This window comes from Oncorhynchus nerka, linkage group LG24, assembly GCF_034236695.1.
Source record: "Oncorhynchus nerka isolate Pitt River linkage group LG24, Oner_Uvic_2.0, whole genome shotgun sequence".
NCBI classification, from domain to species: domain Eukaryota; kingdom Metazoa; phylum Chordata; class Actinopteri; order Salmoniformes; family Salmonidae; genus Oncorhynchus; species Oncorhynchus nerka.
Genome location: NC_088419.1, coordinates 11,072,417 through 11,091,431, shown reverse-complemented (window position 1 = coordinate 11,091,431; position 19,015 = coordinate 11,072,417). Strand labels below are relative to the sequence as shown.

At 42.6% G+C, this 19,015-nt stretch overlaps 1 protein-coding gene across 5 annotated transcripts in view; it reads left to right on the top strand.

Moving 5' to 3' along the window:
- LOC115122410 (ryanodine receptor 3-like) overlaps nucleotides 1-19,015 on the top strand; it is a 269,794-nt gene that overhangs the window by 86,069 nt on the left and 164,710 nt on the right. For all 5 annotated transcript variants that reach the window (XM_065008606.1, XM_065008603.1, XM_065008605.1 and 2 more), the window contains 5 exons: nucleotides 2,437-2,593; nucleotides 8,598-8,765; nucleotides 12,862-12,983; nucleotides 15,694-15,877; nucleotides 18,327-18,462. In XM_065008606.1, coding sequence (XP_064864678.1) covers nucleotides 2,437-2,593; nucleotides 8,598-8,765; nucleotides 12,862-12,983; nucleotides 15,694-15,877; nucleotides 18,327-18,462 — 767 coding nt within the window. The remainder of the gene's footprint in view (nucleotides 1-2,436; nucleotides 2,594-8,597; nucleotides 8,766-12,861; nucleotides 12,984-15,693; nucleotides 15,878-18,326; nucleotides 18,463-19,015) is intronic.

Here is a 19,015-nt window from a genome sequence, read left to right as displayed (position 1 = left end):
ACTTGCCATGAAAGGCACGGGGATGAAACCCAGAACAAACATGTATAGAAAACACAGGGATGTAACCCAAACAAAAGAGCGAGGTTAAACCTCTAATAAATACATGGGACGAGACCCGTAATAACAACACAGGGATGTAACCCAAACAAAAGAGCGAGGTTAAACCTCTAATAAATACATGGGACGAGACCCGTAATAACAACACACAGGACGAGACCCGTAATAACAACACACAGGACGAGACCCGTAATAACAACACACAGGACGAGACCTGTAATAACAACACAGGGGACGAGACCCGTAATAACAACACACGGGACGAGACCCATAATAACAACACACAGGACGAGACCCGTAATAACAACACACAGGACGAGACCCGTAATAACAACACACAGGACGAGACCCGTAATAACAACACACAGGACGAGACCCGTAATAACAAAACACAGGACGAGACCCGTAATAACAACACACAGGACGAGACCCGTAATAACAACACACAGGACGAGACCCGTAATAACAACACACAGGACGAGACCCGTAATAACAACACACAGGACGAGACCTGTAATAACAAAACACAGGACGAGACCCGTAATAACAACACACAGGACGAGACCCGTAATAACAACACACAGGACGAGACCCGTAATAACAACACACAGGACGAGACCTGTAATAACAACACAGGGGACGAGACCCGTAATAACAACACACGGGACGAGACCCATAATAACAACACACAGGACGAGACCCGTAATAACAACACACAGGACGAGACCCGTAATAACAACACAGGACGAGACCCGTAATAACAACACACAGGACGAGACCCGTAATAACAACACACAGGACGAGACCCGTAATAACAACACACAGGACGAGACCCATAATAACAACACACGGGACGAGACCCGTAATAACAACACAGGGGACGAGACCCGTAATAACAACACACAGGACGAGACCCGTAATAACAACACACAGGACGAGACCCGTAATAACAACACACGGGATGAGACCCATAATAACAAGACACGGGACGAGACCCGTAATAACAAGACACGAGACGAGACCCGTAATAACTAGTACACAAGACACGCAGCACAAAAACCAAAACAACAAAGCACAGGTACTCACAGTCCAACGGACATGGGAACAATAACCGACATATATACACATACTAATCAGGGGGAATGGGAACCAGGTGTGTGTAATGAGACAAGACAATGGGGAACAGAGGACACATATATACACATACTAATCAGGGGGAATGGAACCAGGAGTGTGTAATGAGACAAGACAGTCTGGGGTTGGTGGTAATGAAACAGTTCAGTGATGCCTAGAAGGCCGGTGACGTAGACCTCCGGAGCTGGTGCACGAATGAGCAGCAGTACCAGGGAGTAGGGGGTAGAGGAGGGGACTAAGCACACACCCCTGAGGGGCCCTGTGTTGAGGATCAGTGTGGCGGGGCGGCCCATCAGAAAGTCCAGGATCCAGTTGCAGAGAGAGATGTTCAGTCCCAGGGTCCTGGACGGGCCAGTTGCAGCTTCCGAAGTTGTGGTGGCGTTGGACGTACCAGTTGCAGCTGCCGAAGTTGTGGTGACATTGGACGGGCCAGTTGCAGCTGCCGAAGTTGTGGTGGCGTTGGACGGGCCAGTTGCAGCTGCCGAAGTTGCGGTGACGTTGGACGGGCCAGTTGTGGTGGCGTTGGACGGGCCAGTTGTGGTGATGTTGGACGGGCCAGCTGCAGCTGCCAACGTTGTGGTGGCGTTGGACAGGCCATTCCCGCTGTCTCCATTTAGTGTTGGTTATTCTGTCACATTGTATAAATTATTAAAGACGGCCGTTCCATGGATTCTAACCGTCAACTAATCATAAAACCCTTGACTAGGTGAATCAGGTCAGCTAGTTCAGGGTCTATAACAGCAATTTAAAGATATGGATGTCCCCGAGGAGGTTTGAAAACCAGTGTACCAATTTGTAAGTCGCTCTGGATAAGAGCGTCTGCTAAATGACTTAAATGTAATGTAAATGTAAGATATTTGGAAACAGTGGAAGTGCTTCATCGTAGAAGGATGCTGAAATGCCTGAGGCTGTATGTCTCCTCTCCCAAAAATACATCTCAATGAAACACACTCAATGTCTCTAACAAAAAGACACATTTTCACTCAGATAAGATAGCACTTTATTAATCCCCCAAAGGAGACATTTGGTGGCATCAGCCAATACATACAACACCAATAAATACCCAATAAAACTCACCAAAAGACAACAAAAAAACACACAAAAAAACTGCACATCGTCAATGTTTATTAAAAACTAAGTTAACATGGTGGTTCCCCTATTTTTCATTGGGAATGGGTTATAGCGATTATTGTAGCATTTAGATTGACATCTCTCTGGGTTCCTCCCCTCTTTGTGATTGGTCAGCTGGAGCGGCAGCCACATTCGCTATGGGCAGGCGTTCCGTCTGCGTCACCTGTCTACCGGTCACTACCTGGCGCTGACCGAAGAGCAGGGTCTGGTCCTTCAGGAGAGAGAGAAGTCTGATACCAAGTCCACCGCTTTCTGCTTCAGGGCTACCAAGGTTTGTCTGAATATATGGACCCTATAGATACTATATACATGTATATACTGTATATATAGTATGAATATACTATATTAGTATATTGTATATATAATATGTATATACTATATTAGTATACTGTATATATAGTATGTATATAATATACTAGTATACTGAATATATAGTATATATACAATATACTAGTATATTATATTCATACTATATATTCAGTATACTAGTATATTATATTCATACTATATATTCAGTATACTAGTATATTATATACATACTATATATTCAGTATACTATTCATACATTTTCTTGCCATGTACATTTTTTAACATTTCCTCACATGAAGGTGTATTGGAGAATTGATGTTTATAGAAATGTCTGAGAAAGGTCAAAGCACACTAAGACCCACCTATATTTTAAAGAGTACGTTCTGTACAATTTGACGTGTTAAAGGTCATTCTTGTAGCCCTACACTACTACCAGCAGTTACATCCTAGCCCAGAACTCAAGTCACACCATCAATACAACACAACCAAGTCACACCGTCAATACAACACAACCAAGTCACACCGCCAATACAACACAACCAAGTCACACTGTCAATACAACACAACCTAGTCACACCGCCAATAGAACACAACCAAGTCACACTGTCAATACAACACAACCAAGTCACACTGTCAATACAACAGAACCAAGTCACACTGTCAATACAACACAACCAAGTCACACTGTCAATACAACAGAACCAAGTCACACCGTCAATACAACACAACACAACCAAGTCACACCGCCAATACAACACAACCTAGTCACACTGTCAATACAACACAACCTAGTCACACTGTCAATACAACACAACCTAGTCACACTGTCAATACAACACAACCTAGTCACACTGTCAATACAACACAACCAAGTCACACCGCCAATAGAACATAACCAAGTCACACTGTCAATACAACACAACCTAGTCACACTGTCAATACAACACAACACAACCAAGTCACACCATCAATACAACACAACCTAGTCACACTGTCAATACAACACAACCAAGTCACACTGTCAATACAACACAACCTAGTCACACTGTCAATACAACACAACCAAGTCACACCGTCAATACAACACAACCTAGTCACACTGTCAATACAACACAACCTAGTCACACTGTCAATACAACACAACCAAGTCACACCGCCAATAGAACATAACCAAGTCACACTGTCAATACAACACAACCTAGTCACACTGTCAATACAACACAACCAAGTCACACCGTCAATACAACACAACCAAGTCACACCGTCAATACAACACAACCAAGTCACACCGTCAATACAACACAACCTAGTCACACTGTCAATACAACACAACCAAGTCACACTGTCAATACAACACAACCAAGTCACACTGTCAATACGACACAACCAAGTCACACCGCCAATACAACACAACCAAGTCACACTGTCAATACAACACAACCTAGTCACACCGTCAATACAACACAACCTAGTCACACTGTCAATACAACACAACCTAGTCACACTGTCAATACAACACAACCTAGTCACACTGTCAATACAACACAACCAAGTCACACCGCCAATAGAACATAACCAAGTCACACTGTCAATACAACACAACCTAGTCACACTGTCAATACAACACAACCAAGTCACACCGTCAATACAACACAACCAAGTCACACCGTCAATACAACACAACCAAGTCACACCGTCAATACAACACAACCTAGTCACACTGTCAATACAACACAACCAAGTCACACCGTCAATACAACACAACCAAGTCACACCGCCAATACAACACAACCAAGTCACACTGTCAATACAACACAACACAACCAAGTCACACTGTCAATACAACACAACCAAGTCACACCGCCAATACAACACAACCAAGTCACACTGTCAATACAACAGAACCAAGTCACACTGTCAATACAACAGAACCAAGTCACACTGTCAATACAACAGAACCAAGTCACACCGCCAATACAACACAACCAAGTCACACTGTCAATACAACACACCCTAGTCACACCGCCAATACAACACAACCAAGTCACACTGTCAATACAACAGAACCAAGTCACACCGCCAATACAACACAACCAAGTCACACTGTCAATACAACAGAACCAAGTCACACCGCCAATACAACACAACCAAGTCACACTGTCAATACAACACAACACAACCAAGTCACACTGTCAATACAACACAACCAAGTCACACCGCCAATACAACACAACCAAGTCACACCGCCAAAGTGTATACGGACCTCATGGAATTAGAATTCATTCTAGTTCTATAGCAGAACCTTCATTGCATTCTAGGACCACAGTACATGGCCAGGAACAATATGAAGAAGCAAACAGAAGGAGACTGTCTGTCTGTCTGAGGGATCCAGAGACATATGAAATATCTAATAGCCGTCTCCTTCTGCAATAGTTCTAATTGAAATACTCTTCCATGAGACATATCTGTAATTAATGAGGTCCGTGCTGGCCGTAACACACAACCATACACACAGGCTTACACCTGCATACACACTTTCTCTCTCTCTCTCTCTCTCTCTCTCTCTCTCTCTCTCTCTCTCTCTCACTCACACACACACACAGACAACGTAATATATTGACCTTCTCCCAGCCAGACTGATAAACTCATAATAATATAGTTGTCATGTTCCTCAGGGCTAATAGGAACTGTTATGGCTGTTTCAATTAGGTCTGAAGGGACATTTATCAAGATGCCTCAATGGTTTATGATTCTGATCATTCTAGAGACATATCTATTTTCTTCTGTTATTCATATACTCCTTTCAGTCTCTCTCTGTTTCTCTCTGTCTCTCTGTATCTCTCTCTCTAATATTCTCAATATTGTCTGTCCACCTTTCAGTCTCTCTCTGTTTCTCTCTGTCTCTCTGTATCTCTCTCTCTCTAATATTCTCAATATTGTCTGTCCACCTTTCAGTCTCTCTCTGTTTCTCTCTGTCTCTCTGTATCTCTCTCTCTCTAATATTCTCAATATTGTCTGTCCACCTTTCAGTCTCTCGCTCTCCCTCCATTTTTCTCTTCCCCATGCCTCTTCCATTTAACTATTCTGTGTTGATATCCAGAACGCTTCTTACTGTGTGATCTTTAATCTGCTTCCCTCTATACCAGCGGGTCTTTAATCTGCTTCCCTCTATACCAGCTGGTCTTTAATCTGTTTCCCTCTATACCAGCTGGTCTATAATCTGTTTCCCTCTATATCAGCTGGTCTTTAATCTGCTTCCCTCTATACCAGCTGGTCTATAATCTGCTTCCCTCTATACCAGCTGGTCTTTAATCTGCTTCCCTCTATACCAGCTGGTCTTTAATCTGTTTCCCTCTATACCAGCTGGTCTTTAATCTGCTTCCCTCTATACCAGCTGGTCTATAATCTGTTTCCCTCTATACCAGCTGGTCTTTAATCTGTTTCCCTCTATACCAGCTGGTCTTTAATCTGTTTCCCTCTATATCAGCTGGTCTTTAATCTGCTTCCCTCTATACCAGCTGGTCTTTAATCTGCTTCCCTCTATACCAGCTGGTCTTTAATCTGTTTCCCTCTATACCAGCTGGTCTTTAATCTGTTTCCCTCTATACCAGCTGGTCTTTAATCTGTTTCCCTCTATACCAGCTGGTCTTTAATCTGTTTCCCTCTATACCAGCTGGTCTTTAATATGTTTCCCTCTATACCAGCTGGTCTATAATCTGTTTCCCTCTATACCAGCTGGTCTATAATCAGTTTCCCCCTATACCACCTGGTCTTTAATCTGTTTCCCTCTATACCAGCTGGTCTATAATCTGTTTCCCTCTATACCAGCTGGTCTATAATCAGTTTCCCCCTATACCAGCTGGTCTTTAATCTGTTACCCTCTATACCAGCTGGTCTTTAATATGTTTCCCTCTATACCAGCTTGTCTTTAATCTGGTCCCCTCTATACCAGCTGGTCTTTAATCTGTTTCCCTCTATACCAGCTGATATTTAATCTGTTTCCCTCTATACCAGCTGGTCTTTAATCTGTTTCCCTCTATACCAGCTGGTCTTTAATCTGTTTCCCTCTATACCAGCTTGTCTTTAATCTGGTCCCCTCTATACCAGCTGGTCTTTAATCTGTTTCCCTCTATACCAGCTGGTCTTTAATCTGTTTCCCTCTATACCAGCTGATCTTTAATCAGTTTCCCTCTATACCAGCTGGTCTTTAATCTGTTTCCCTCTATACCAGCTGATCTTTAATCTGTTTCCCTCTATACCAGCTGATCTTTAATCTGTTTCCCTCTATACCAGCTGGTCTATAATCAGTTTCCCTCTATACCAGCTGGTCTATAGTCCGTTTCCCTCTAAACCTGCTGGTCTTTAATCTGTTTACCTCTATACCAGCTGGTCTTTAATCTGTTTCCCTCTAAACCAGCTGGTCTTTAATCTGTTTACCTCTATACCAGCTGGTCTTTAATCTGTTTCCCTCTATACCAGCTGGTCTTTAATCTGTTTCCCTCTATACCAGCTGGTCTTTAATCTGTTTCCCTCTATACCAGCTGGTCTTTAATCTGTTTCCCTCTATACCAGCTGGTCTTTAATATGTTTCCCTCTATACCAGCTGGTCTATAATCTGTTTCCCTCTATACCAGCTGGTCTATAATCAGTTTCCCCCTTTACCACCTGGTCTTTAATCTGTTTCCCTCTATACCAGCTGGTCTATAATCTGTTTCCCTCTATACCAGCTGGTCTATAATCAGTTTCCCCCTATACCAGCTGGTCTTTAATCTGTTTCCCTCTATACCAGCTGGTCTTTAATCTGTTTCCCTCTATACCAGCTTGTCTTTAATCTGGTCCCCTCTATACCAGCTGGTCTTTAATCTGTTTCCCTCTATACCAGCTGGTCTTTAATCTGTTTCCCTCTATACCAGCTGATCTTTAATCAGTTTCCCTCTATACCAGCTGGTCTTTAATCTGTTTCCCTCTATACCAGCTGATCTTTAATCTGTTTCCCTCTATACCAGCTGATCTTTAATCTGTTTCCCTCTATACCAGCTGGTCTATAATCAGTTTCCCTCTATACCAGCTGGTCTTTAATCTGTTTCCCTCTATATCAGCTCGTCTATAATCTGTTTCCCTCTAAACCAGCTGGTCTATAATCTGTTTCCCTCTAAACCAGCTGGTCTTTAATCCGTTTCCCTCTATACCAGCTGGTCTTTAATTTGTTTCCATCTATACCAGCTGGTCTATAATCTGTTTCCCTCTAAACCAGCTGGTCTATAGTCCGTTTCCCTCTAAACCTGCTGGTCTTTAATCTGTTTACCTCTATACCAGCTGGTCTTTAATCTGTTTCCCTCTAAACCAGCTGGTCTTTAATCTGTTTACCTCTATACCAGCTGGTCTTTAATCTGTTTCCCTCTATACCAGCTGGTCTTTAATCTGTTTCCCTCTAAACCAGCTGGTCTTTAATCTGTTTCCCTCTAAACCAGCTGGTCTATAATCTGTTTACCTCTATACCAGCTGGTCTATAATCTGTTTCCCTCTAAACCAGCTGGTCTATAGTCCATTTCCCTCTAAACCTGCTGGTCTTTAATCTGTTTACCTCTATACCAGCTGGTCTATAATCTGTTTCCCTCTAAACCAGCTGGTCTTTAATCTGTTTCCCTCTATAACAGCTGGTCTATAATCTGTTTCCCTCTAAACCAGCTGGTCTTTAATTTGTTTCCCTCTAAACCAGCTGGTCTTTAATCTGTTTACCTCTATACCAGCTGGTCTATAGCTACTCTCTGCTGTACTTAGCAGCCTGAAGCTATCTCTGATGAGGCCTGAATGGGTTCTGTGTGTGTGTGTGTGTGCGTGCGTGCGTCCGTGCGTGCGTGTGTGTGTGCCACGTGTGTATATGTGTGCGCGCATACACGTTCGCGTGTGTCTGTTTGTGTGTATGCCTGCGTCTGCGTGTGTGTGTGTGTGTCTCTCTCCCACAGGAAAAGATTGAGTCTGGTACGAAGAACCGGGACATTGAAGGCATGGGAGTAGCAGAGATCAAGTACGGAGACTCAGCCTGCTTCGTCATGCACGTGGCTACAGGGCTGTGGTTGTCCTACCAGACGCCTGACGCTAAAGCCTCCCGTATAGGACCCCTCAAGAGACGGGTGAGTTATTACACTGGTTCACTGTTCTAATAGTCAAAACGTTGTCCTTTTACATCATTATAAACGTGTCCCTGTCATGTAGCTACTCTTTAATGACTTTGGCAAGGAGAAGGAGTGTGTCTGGCCAATGAAATCACTGTAAGTAGTGGGTCAGTGTAGATATTGGGTAGACCCAGGGCCTCTCTCGGCAGGAGGATAACCAGGAAGTTGTCACCATAATCAGATTATCACATTAGTGAGTATTCATGACTTTATACTACTGTAAGTAGTGGGATAAGCTAGCGTGGATATTGGATATTGGGACAGACTGTAGAGGAAACCAGAGTCCCCATAATGAGAGGACTTTATACAGAGGATTAAACGTTAGTGTCATAGCTTCCCACTGTGAGTCACAGCTTACCAGCTGACGTGTTGTCAAGGCCACCTGGCGTGTTGTCAAGGCCACCTGGCCCGTGAGCAGAACAGAGGTTTGTTTTCTCTGGATGCCTTCCCAGGATGCATTGCATTCCATCCAGCGGAGAGAGAGGTAGAAAGATAGGTACTAGAGGTTGACCGATTATGATTTTTCAGCGCCAATACCGATACCGATTATTGGAGGGCACAAAAAGCAGATGCCGATTAATCTGCCGATTTTTTTGGGATGTATGTGTATATATATATATATATTACACACTTTTGTAATAATGACAATTGCAACAATACTGAATGAACAATTAATTTTTTTATTTTAACTTAATATAATACATATGGTCTTTTGGATGGGTGTTCTTAAGGTGATCCCACAGGTTGGTGGTATGTTTTGATTTAGCCGTTGCTGACCCCATGCTTACATCTTTATCACAAATAAGACACCTTGCTTTCCCTGGTGCCAATTCCATGTAATAGTCCCACACTGGTGCTCTGCTTTTCTCTGCCAACTGTAAAACACACACACAGCTCTGAAGTGACAATGATACTGAAGAGTCTGCTTAGGAGACAAATACTCTCAACTGTTTGAATAAAAATAGAGTCTAAGTTACCTGTGATGAATGTTGAAAACAAAAACTGTAATTTCTATATGCAGGAAATCCTATTTTAATAATGGACATGGTAAGAATTGACTACCAAAGTGCGAGTCATAATTCCCATGACACCTTCTAGCAACATCTGAAAAGCGGTTCCTTCATTCATTTATTCCATGGGATAGTTTTAGATTCACTTAAAATAAGGTCTGTTTCGTGTCGGCTTACACCACCTTGCCAATTTTATAACTGTGTAGACGTTACCTTAACCTAGTGAGATTTACACGGGTATCAAAACGCAGAGGCGGTTTAAGCACGAAACACAGACCTTATTGGAAGTAGATCAAGACGTTCTCTATTGAAGACATGAACAGAGGTGGTTTAAGCACGAAACACAGACCTTATTGGAAGTAGATCAAGACGTTCTCTATTGAAGACATGAACAGAGGTGGTTTAAGCACGAAACACAGACCTTATTGGAAGTAGATCAAGACATTCTCTATTGAAGACATGAACAGAGGTGGTTTAAGCACGAAACACAGACCTTATTGGAAGTAGATCAAGACATTCTCTATTGAAGACATGAACGGTAAAATAACGAAGGAACCTCTTTGAAGTTCAGCCGCAAGTTATTACAGGAATTATAACGCGTCGACTATTTCTCTCTAAACCATATACCTTTGACTATTACGAGCCTGCTGCTGCCTACCACCCCTCAGTCAGACTGCTCTATCAAATATCAAATCATAGACTTAACTATAATAAACACACAGAAATACGAGCCTTAGGTCAAATCCGGAAACTATCACCTCCGAAAACAAAACGTTTATTCCGTTCCGTATTTTATCTAACGGGCCGCATCCATGAGTCTAAATATTCCTGTTACATTGCACAACCTTTAATTACGTCAAATTCAGGCAAATTAGTTCGCAAAGAGCCAGCGGCCCAAACTGTTGCATATACCCTGACTCTGCGTGCAATGAACGTAATAGAATGCTAGCAACATACATTTGCTTACTGCATTCACGTAACAGGCAGTCTCCTCGTGGAGTGCAATGTATTCAGGTGGTTAGAGCGTTGGACTAGTTAACTGTAAGGTTGCAAGATTGGATCCCCCGAGCTGGCAAGGTAAAAATCTGTCGTTCTGCCCCTGAACGAGGCAGTTAACCCACCGTTCCTAGGCCGTCATTGAAAATGAGAATGTGTTCTTAACTGACTTGCCTAGTTAAATAAAAAAAGGTGGAAAAAAATCGAAGAAAAAAAATCGGTAAAATTGGCGCCCAAAAATACCTATTTCCGATTGTTATGAAAACTTGAAATCGTCCCTAATTAATCGACCATTCCGATTAATCGGTCAACCTCTAATAGGTACGGAGGGAGAGAGGGTATAGTCTATTAATCAGTAGACCTCTAATAGGTACGGAGGGAGAGAGGGTATAGTCTAGTCTATTAATCAGTAGACCTCTAATAGGTACGGAGGGAGAGAGGGTATAGTCTAGTCTATTAATCGGTCAACCTCTAATAGGTACGGAGGGAGAGAGGGTATAGTCTAGTCTATTAATCGGTCAACCTCTAATAGGTACGGAGGGAGAGAGGGTATAGTCTATTAATCAGTAGACCTCTAATAGGTACGGAGGGAGAGAGGGTATAGTCTAGTCTATTAATCAGTAGACCTCTAATAGGTACGGAGGGAGAGAGGGTATAGTCTATTAATCGGTCAACCTCTAATAGGTACGGAGGGAGAGAGGGTATAGTCTAGTCTACAGATAGGAGATGAGGGAGAGAGAGAGAGAGAACGGTGACGAGGAGAAAGCGAGAAAGATTGGAATAGTGAGGGAAAGAGGAAGAAGGGAGAGCGAAAGAGGGGGGAGGGAAGGAGTACTGAGAGAGATGGAGGAGCCAGGAGTTGATCCCCACTCTCTCAGAAAAGCTAACTGTCACCATCCTTCTCTCATTATCACTTCTAAATGAGTTCCTCATGTGTCCTGACCTATCCTGGGGGGAGGGAGAACTCACAGCCCAGGCAGCTACTCTTACACCTTGCTTGATTGGGTGTGATATCATACTTTACATCGGCTAATGCCAGAGGTGATACTGATACTAGTGACAATAAATGACAAGGGACACATTTTAGATTCTCTGTCAACGTGCACCTGCTACCCTGTAGTTAAATGGAATGATGTATTTATTGTTTATCAGATGTAATTGAATGTAATTGAATGATGTATTTATTGTTTATCAGATGTAATTGAATGATGTATTTATTGTTTTATTTATTGTTTATCAGATGTAATTGAATGTAATTGAATGATGTATTTATTGTTTATCAGATGTAATTGAATGTAATTGAATGATGTATTTATTGTTTATCAGATGTAATTGAATGTAATTGAATGATGTATTTATTGTTTATCAGATGTAATTGAATGTAATTGAATGATGTATTTATTGTTTATCAGATGTAATTGAATGTAATTGAATGATGTATTTATTGTTTATCAGATGTAATTGAATGTAATTGAATGATGTATTTATTGTTTATCAGATGTAATTGAATGTAATTGAATGATGTATTTATTGTTTATCAGATGTAATTGAATGTAATTGAATGATGTATTTATTGTTTATCAGATGTAATTGAATGATGTATTTATTGTTTATCAGATGTAATTGAATGATGTAAGAAATTGTTTATCAGATGTAATTGTCCACATCCAGGGGTTGGCAGAGGCAGGGTTGATTCATTTCTGGAGGCTTGGCAGTGTACAGGATGTCTCTGTTTTGTTGTACTGTGTATACTGCTTAAACCCAGAGTTGTGTATGTTAGGATAATGTCTGAGTTGTGTATGTTAGGGTAATGTCTGAGTTGTGTATGTTACGGTAATGTCTGAGTTGTGTATGTTAGGATCATGTCTGAGTTGTGTATGTTAGGATCATGTCTGAGTTGTGTATGTTAGGATAATGTCTGAGTTGTGTATGTTAGGATCATGTCTGAGTTGTGTATGTTAGGGTAATGTCTGAGTTTTGTATGTTAGGATAATGTCTGAGTTGTGTATGTTGTGGTAATGTATGAGTTGTGTTTGTCTCTGCTCCAGGCCTGTCTGCATGCTGAGGGTCACATGGACGACGGTCTGACCCTTCAGCGTTGTCAACACGAGGAGGCACGGGCTGTACGCATCATCAGGAACACCACAGTCCTCTTCAGCCACTTCATCAAGTACGTAGGGCTCATCTGTATGTCTATAGGGCTCACCTGTATGTCTAGAGGGCTCACCTGTATGTCTATAGGGCTCACCTGTATGTCTAGAGGGCTCACCTGTATGTCTAGAGGGCTCACCTGTATGTCTATAGGGCTCACCTGTATGTCTATAGGGCTCACCTGTATGTCTAGAGGGCTCACCTGTATGTCTAGAGGGCTCACCTGTATGTCTATAGGGCTCACCTGTATGTCTAGAGGGCTCACCTGTATGTCTAGAGGGCTCACCTGTATGTCTAGAGGACTCATCTGTATGTCTAGAGGGCTCACCTGTATGTCTATAGGGCTCACCTGTATGTCTAGAGGGCTCACCTGTATGTCTAGAGGGCTCACCTGTATGTCTAGAGGGCTCACCTGTATGTCTATAGGGCTCACCTGTATGTCTAGAGGGCTCACCTGTATGTCTATAGGGCTCACCTGTATGTCTAGAGGGCTCACCTGTATGTCTAGAGGGCTCACCTGTATGTCTAGAGGGCTCACCTGTATGTCTAGAGGGTTCACCTGTATGTCTAGAGGGCTCACCTGTATGTCTAGAGGGCTCACCTGTATGTCTAGAGGACTCACCTGTATGTCTAGAGGGCTCACCTGTATGTCTAGAGGGCTCACCTGTATGTCTAGAGGGCTCACCTGTATGTCTATAGGGCTCACCTGTATGTCTATAGGGCTCACCTGTATGTCTAGAGGGCTCACCTGTATGTCCAACATGGACAGGTTGAATGAGGAGAATGGCCCTGTTTTCTAGTTACTATGCATTGTGGTACTGTGTGTCAGTTAATGTGTATTATGTGGTACTTACTGTGTGTCGGTTAATGTGTACTATGTAGTACTGTGTGTCGGTTAATGTGTACTATGTAGTACTTTGTGTTGGTTAATGTGTACTATGTAGTACTGTGTGTTGGTTAATGTGTACTATGTAGTACTTTGTGTTGGTTATTGTGTATTATGTTGTACTGTGCATTGATTAATGTGTATTATGTTGTACTGTGCATTGATTAATGTGTATTACGTGGTACTGTGCGTTGGTTAATGTGTATTATTATTATTTTTTTTAAATTTTACCTTTATTTAACCAGGCAAGTCAGTTAAGAACAAATTCTTATTTTCAATGACGGCCTAGGAACAGCGGGTTAACTGCCTGTTCAGGGGCAGAATGACAGATTTGTACCTTGTCAGCTCGGGGGTTTGAACTTGCAACCTTCCGGTTACTAGTCCAACGCTCTAACCACTAGGCTACCCTGCCGCCCCAAATTATGTGGTACTGTGTGTCGGTTAATGTGTATTATGTTGTACTGTGCGTTGGTTAATGTGTATTACGTGGTACTGTGCATTGGTTAAATTGTATTATGTGGTACTGTGTGTCGGTTAATGTGTATTATGTTGTACTGTGCATTGGTTAATGTGTATTATGCTGGACTGTGCGTTGGTTAATGTGTATTACGTGGTACTGTGAGTTGGTTAATGTGTATTATGTGGTACTGTGTGTCGGTTAATGTGTATTATGTGGTACTGTGAGTTGGTTAATGTGTATTATGTTGTACTGTGCATTGGTTAATGTGTATTATGCTGGACTGTGCGTTGGTTAATGTGTATTATGTTGTACTGTGCATTGGTTAATGTGTATTATGTGGTACTGTGTGTCGGTTAATGTGTAAATTGTGCGTTCCTGCTCGAGGCCTTCATCGAACACGTGGGTCTGCTGCGTTGGTAACCATGACATGTTAACCATCATCTATCCCAGAAAATACAGAACACAGAGGTGCTAATTTTGAATGAGGCTAATTTGGGCTTAGAAAAAGGGATACTGTGAGAGTTTGGTCATTTTGTTTTTATACCTCCCCAGAGTCAGATGAACTCGTGGTGTACCATGTTTGTGTTTCTGTGTCCAGTATGAAGGAAGTTAGAGGTAGTGCACTGCCTGTATGTCTATGGGTATCTACTAGCGTGCTAAAACTACCTCTAACTTCCTTTATACTGGACACAGAGACATAAAAATGGTATTCACAAGTTCATTTGACTCTGGGGGAGGTAGATAAAGGACCTCATTGCCAAAATCCCGAAATCTCCTTTTAAAGCAGGATCATACATCGCTGGTTCTTATCTTGATTTCTACTGAATACCAAGATGATTCAAATGAACTGACACAAGAGAGATTCAATCGCAGTTGCAATTTTCCTGCTTTTGTGTGATCAGGCACATCAAACTAGCCTGCATGTGGGTTCACGTCTAGTGACTGATATCGGTGATTGTCTGCTTTAGAACTTGCGTGATATAATTTGAGACAATTGTGGAAAAGTGATATTAATGTAGCAAATTATCAGTGCCGTCAATTGGCTTTATGTCGCTCACTTTTTCCCACTCTCTATCTCTCTCTCTCTCTTCCTCTTTCCCATCTCCCTCCCCGCCCCTCTCTCTTCCTCTTTCCCATCTTCCTCCCTGCCCCTCTCCCCGCCCCTCTCTCTCCCCTCTCTCTACCTCCCCTCACTCTCCACCTATCTCTCTCCCCGTCCCCCAACTCTCTCCCCCTCTCTCTCCCTCCCCTCGCTCTCCACCTATCTCTCTCCCTGTCCCCTCAACTCTCTCCCCCTCTCTCCCCACACCCTCTCTCTCACCCCCTCCACCTGTCTCTCATCGTCTCTTCACCTCTCCTCCCTCCCTCCCCCCTCTCCGCTAGGGGTCTGGACAGTATTGGAAGGGATAAGAACGTGGAGGTGTCTCTGCCTAACTTTGACGAGGTGTTGCAGACGCTGGATGATCTCATTGAGTATTTCAAACAGCCCGACTCAGAGCTGGAACATGAGGAGAAACAGACTCTGCTGAGATCTCTCATCAAACGACAGGACCTCTTCAAAGAGGAGGTGAGCTCCCAGGGCTCCGGGACCTCAGGTTTAATCAGGGTTATAAAGGATCATGTTTGACTGCTTCGTAGGCGTTGTACTTGTCCAACGCTGACTTGCCAAGTTGTAACTTTTTTCAGTGTAGTAGTGTGTTTTTTTTTTTTTGCAGGTTCCTGAAACGTTAAGCGTTTCAAAATACAGAGGCAATTAGCAAGCAGAAGCCTCTTTCTTTTGTCTGGTTATATTCTCCAACCTGCAAGAGACTCTACTGAATGTGCAAATGCATCTCTTTTCATGTAGGAAGTTCTAGGAACACCACTGTGATGGACTCACACAACGTCTCATTATAGCACCCTAATAACTATATAGTGCACTACTTCTAACCAGGGTCCATAAAGCTCTGGTTAAATATAGTGCACTACTCACTAAGTAGTGCACTATATTTAACCAGAGCTTTATGGACCCTGGTTAGAAGTAGTGCACTATATTTAACCAGAGCTTTATGGACCCTGGTAGAAGTAGTGCACTATATTTAACCAGAGCTTTATGGACCCTGGTTAGAAGTAGTGCACTATATTTAACCAGAGCTTTATGGACCCTGGTTAGAAGTAGTGCACTATATTTAACCAGAGCTTTATGGACCCTGGTTAGAAGTAGTGCACTATATTTAACCAGAGCTTTATGGACCCTGGTTAGAAGTAGTGCACTATATTTAACCAGAGCTTTATGGACCCTGGTTAGAAGTAGTGCACTATATTTAACCAGAGATTTATGGACCCTGGTTAGAAGTAGTGCACTATATTTAACCAGAGCTTTATGGACCCTGGTTAGAAGTAGTGCACTATATTTAACCAGAGCTTTATGGACCCTGGTTAGAAGTAGTGCACTATATTTAACCAGAGATTTATGGACCCTGGTTAGAAGTAGTGCACTATATTTAACCAGAGATTTATGGACCCTGGTTAGAAGTAGTGCACTATATTTAACCAGACCTTTATGGACCCTGGTTAGAAGTAGTGCACTATATTTAACCAGAGATTTATGGACCCTGGTTAGAAGTAGTGCACTATATTTAACCAGAGCTTTATGGACCCTGGTTAGAAGTAGTGCACTATATTTAACCAGAGATTTATGGACCCTGGTTAGAAGTAGTGCACTATATTTAACCAGAGCTTTATGGACCCTGGTTAGAAGTAGTGCACTATATTTAACCAGAGCTTTATGGACCCTGGTTAGAAGTAGTGCACTATATTTAACCAGAGCTTTATGGACCCTGGTTAGAAGTAGTGCACTATATTTAACCAGAGCTTTATGGACCCTGGTTAGAAGTAGTGCACTATATTTAACCAGAGCTTTATGGACCCTGGTTAGAAGTAGTGCACTATATTTAACCAGAGATTTATGGACCCTGGTTAGAAGTAGTGCACTATATTTAACCAGAGCTTTATGGACCCTGGTTAGAAGTAGTGCACTATATTTAACCAGAGCTTTATGGACCCTGGTTAGAAGTAGTGCACTATATTTAACCAGAGATTTATGGACCCTGGTTAGAAGTAGTGCACTATATTTAACCAGAGCTTTATGGACCCTGGTTAGAAGTAGTGCACTATATTTAACCAGAGCTTTATGGACCCTGGTTAGAAGTAGTGCACTATATTTAACCAGAGCTTTATGGACCCTGGTTAGAAGTAGTGCACTATATTTAATCAGAGCTTTATGGACCCTGGTTAGAAGTAGTGCACTATATTTAACCAGAGCTTTATGGACCCTGGTTAGAAGTAGTGCACTATATTTAACCAGAGCTTTATGGACCCTGGTTAGAAGTAGTGCACTATATTTAACCAGAGCTTTATGGACCCTGGTTAGAAGTAGTGCACTATATTTAACCAGAGCTTTATGGACCCTGGTTAGATGTAGTGCACTATATTTAACCAGAGCTTTATGGACCCTGGTTAGAAGTAGTGCACTATATTTAACCAGAGATTTATGGACCCTGGTTAGAAGTAGTGCACTATATTTAACCAGAGCTTTATGGACCCTGGTTAGAAGTAGTGCACTATATTTAACCAGAGCTTTATGGACCCTGGTTAGATGTAGTGCACTATATTTAACCAGAGCTTTATGGACCCTGGTTAGAAGTAGTGCACTATATTTAACCAGAGATTTATGGACCCTGGTTAGAAGTAGTGCACTATATTTAACCAGAGCTTTATGGACCCTGGTTAGAAGTAGTGCACTATATTTAACCAGAGCTTTATGGACCCTGGTTAGAAGTAGTGCACTATATTTAACCAGAGCTTTATGGACCCTGGTTAGAAGTAGTGCACTATATTTAACCAGAGCTTTATGGACCCTGGTTAGAAGTAGTGCACTATATTTAACCAGAGCTTTATGGACCCTGGTTAGTGAATAGGGTTCTATTGGGGATGCAGACCTTGTATGACCACCCCGGTGTGTGTGTGTGTTTCAGGGCATGCTGACCCTGCTGGTGATGTGCATCGACCGGCTCAACCTGTACAACAGCGCTGCTCACTTCGGAGAGCATGCTGGGGAAGAGGCTGGGGCGGCATGGAAGAGCATCCTCAACCTCCTCTACCAACTACTGGGTGAGAGAGATGAAACCTTAGGGTGGTGGATGCACACACTCACTCACTCACTCACACACACACTCACATACGCACAGGAACACACACACACACACTCACTCACACACACACACTCACATACACACAGGAACACACACACTCACTCACTCACACACACACTCACTCACTCACTCACACACACACTCACACACTCACACACACACTCACTCACACTCACTCACTCACTCACTCACTCACTCACTCACTCACTCACTCACTCACTCACTCACTCACTCACTCACTCACACACACACTCACATACACACAGGAACAGACACTCACTCACTCACTCACTCACTCACACATACACACACTCACACACTCACACTCACTCACTCACACACACACACACACACACACACACACACACACACACACACACACACACACACACACACACACACACACACACTCACATACACACAGGAACACACACACACTCACTCACTCACACACACACACACTCACATACACACAGGAACACACACTCACTCACTCACTCACACACACACTC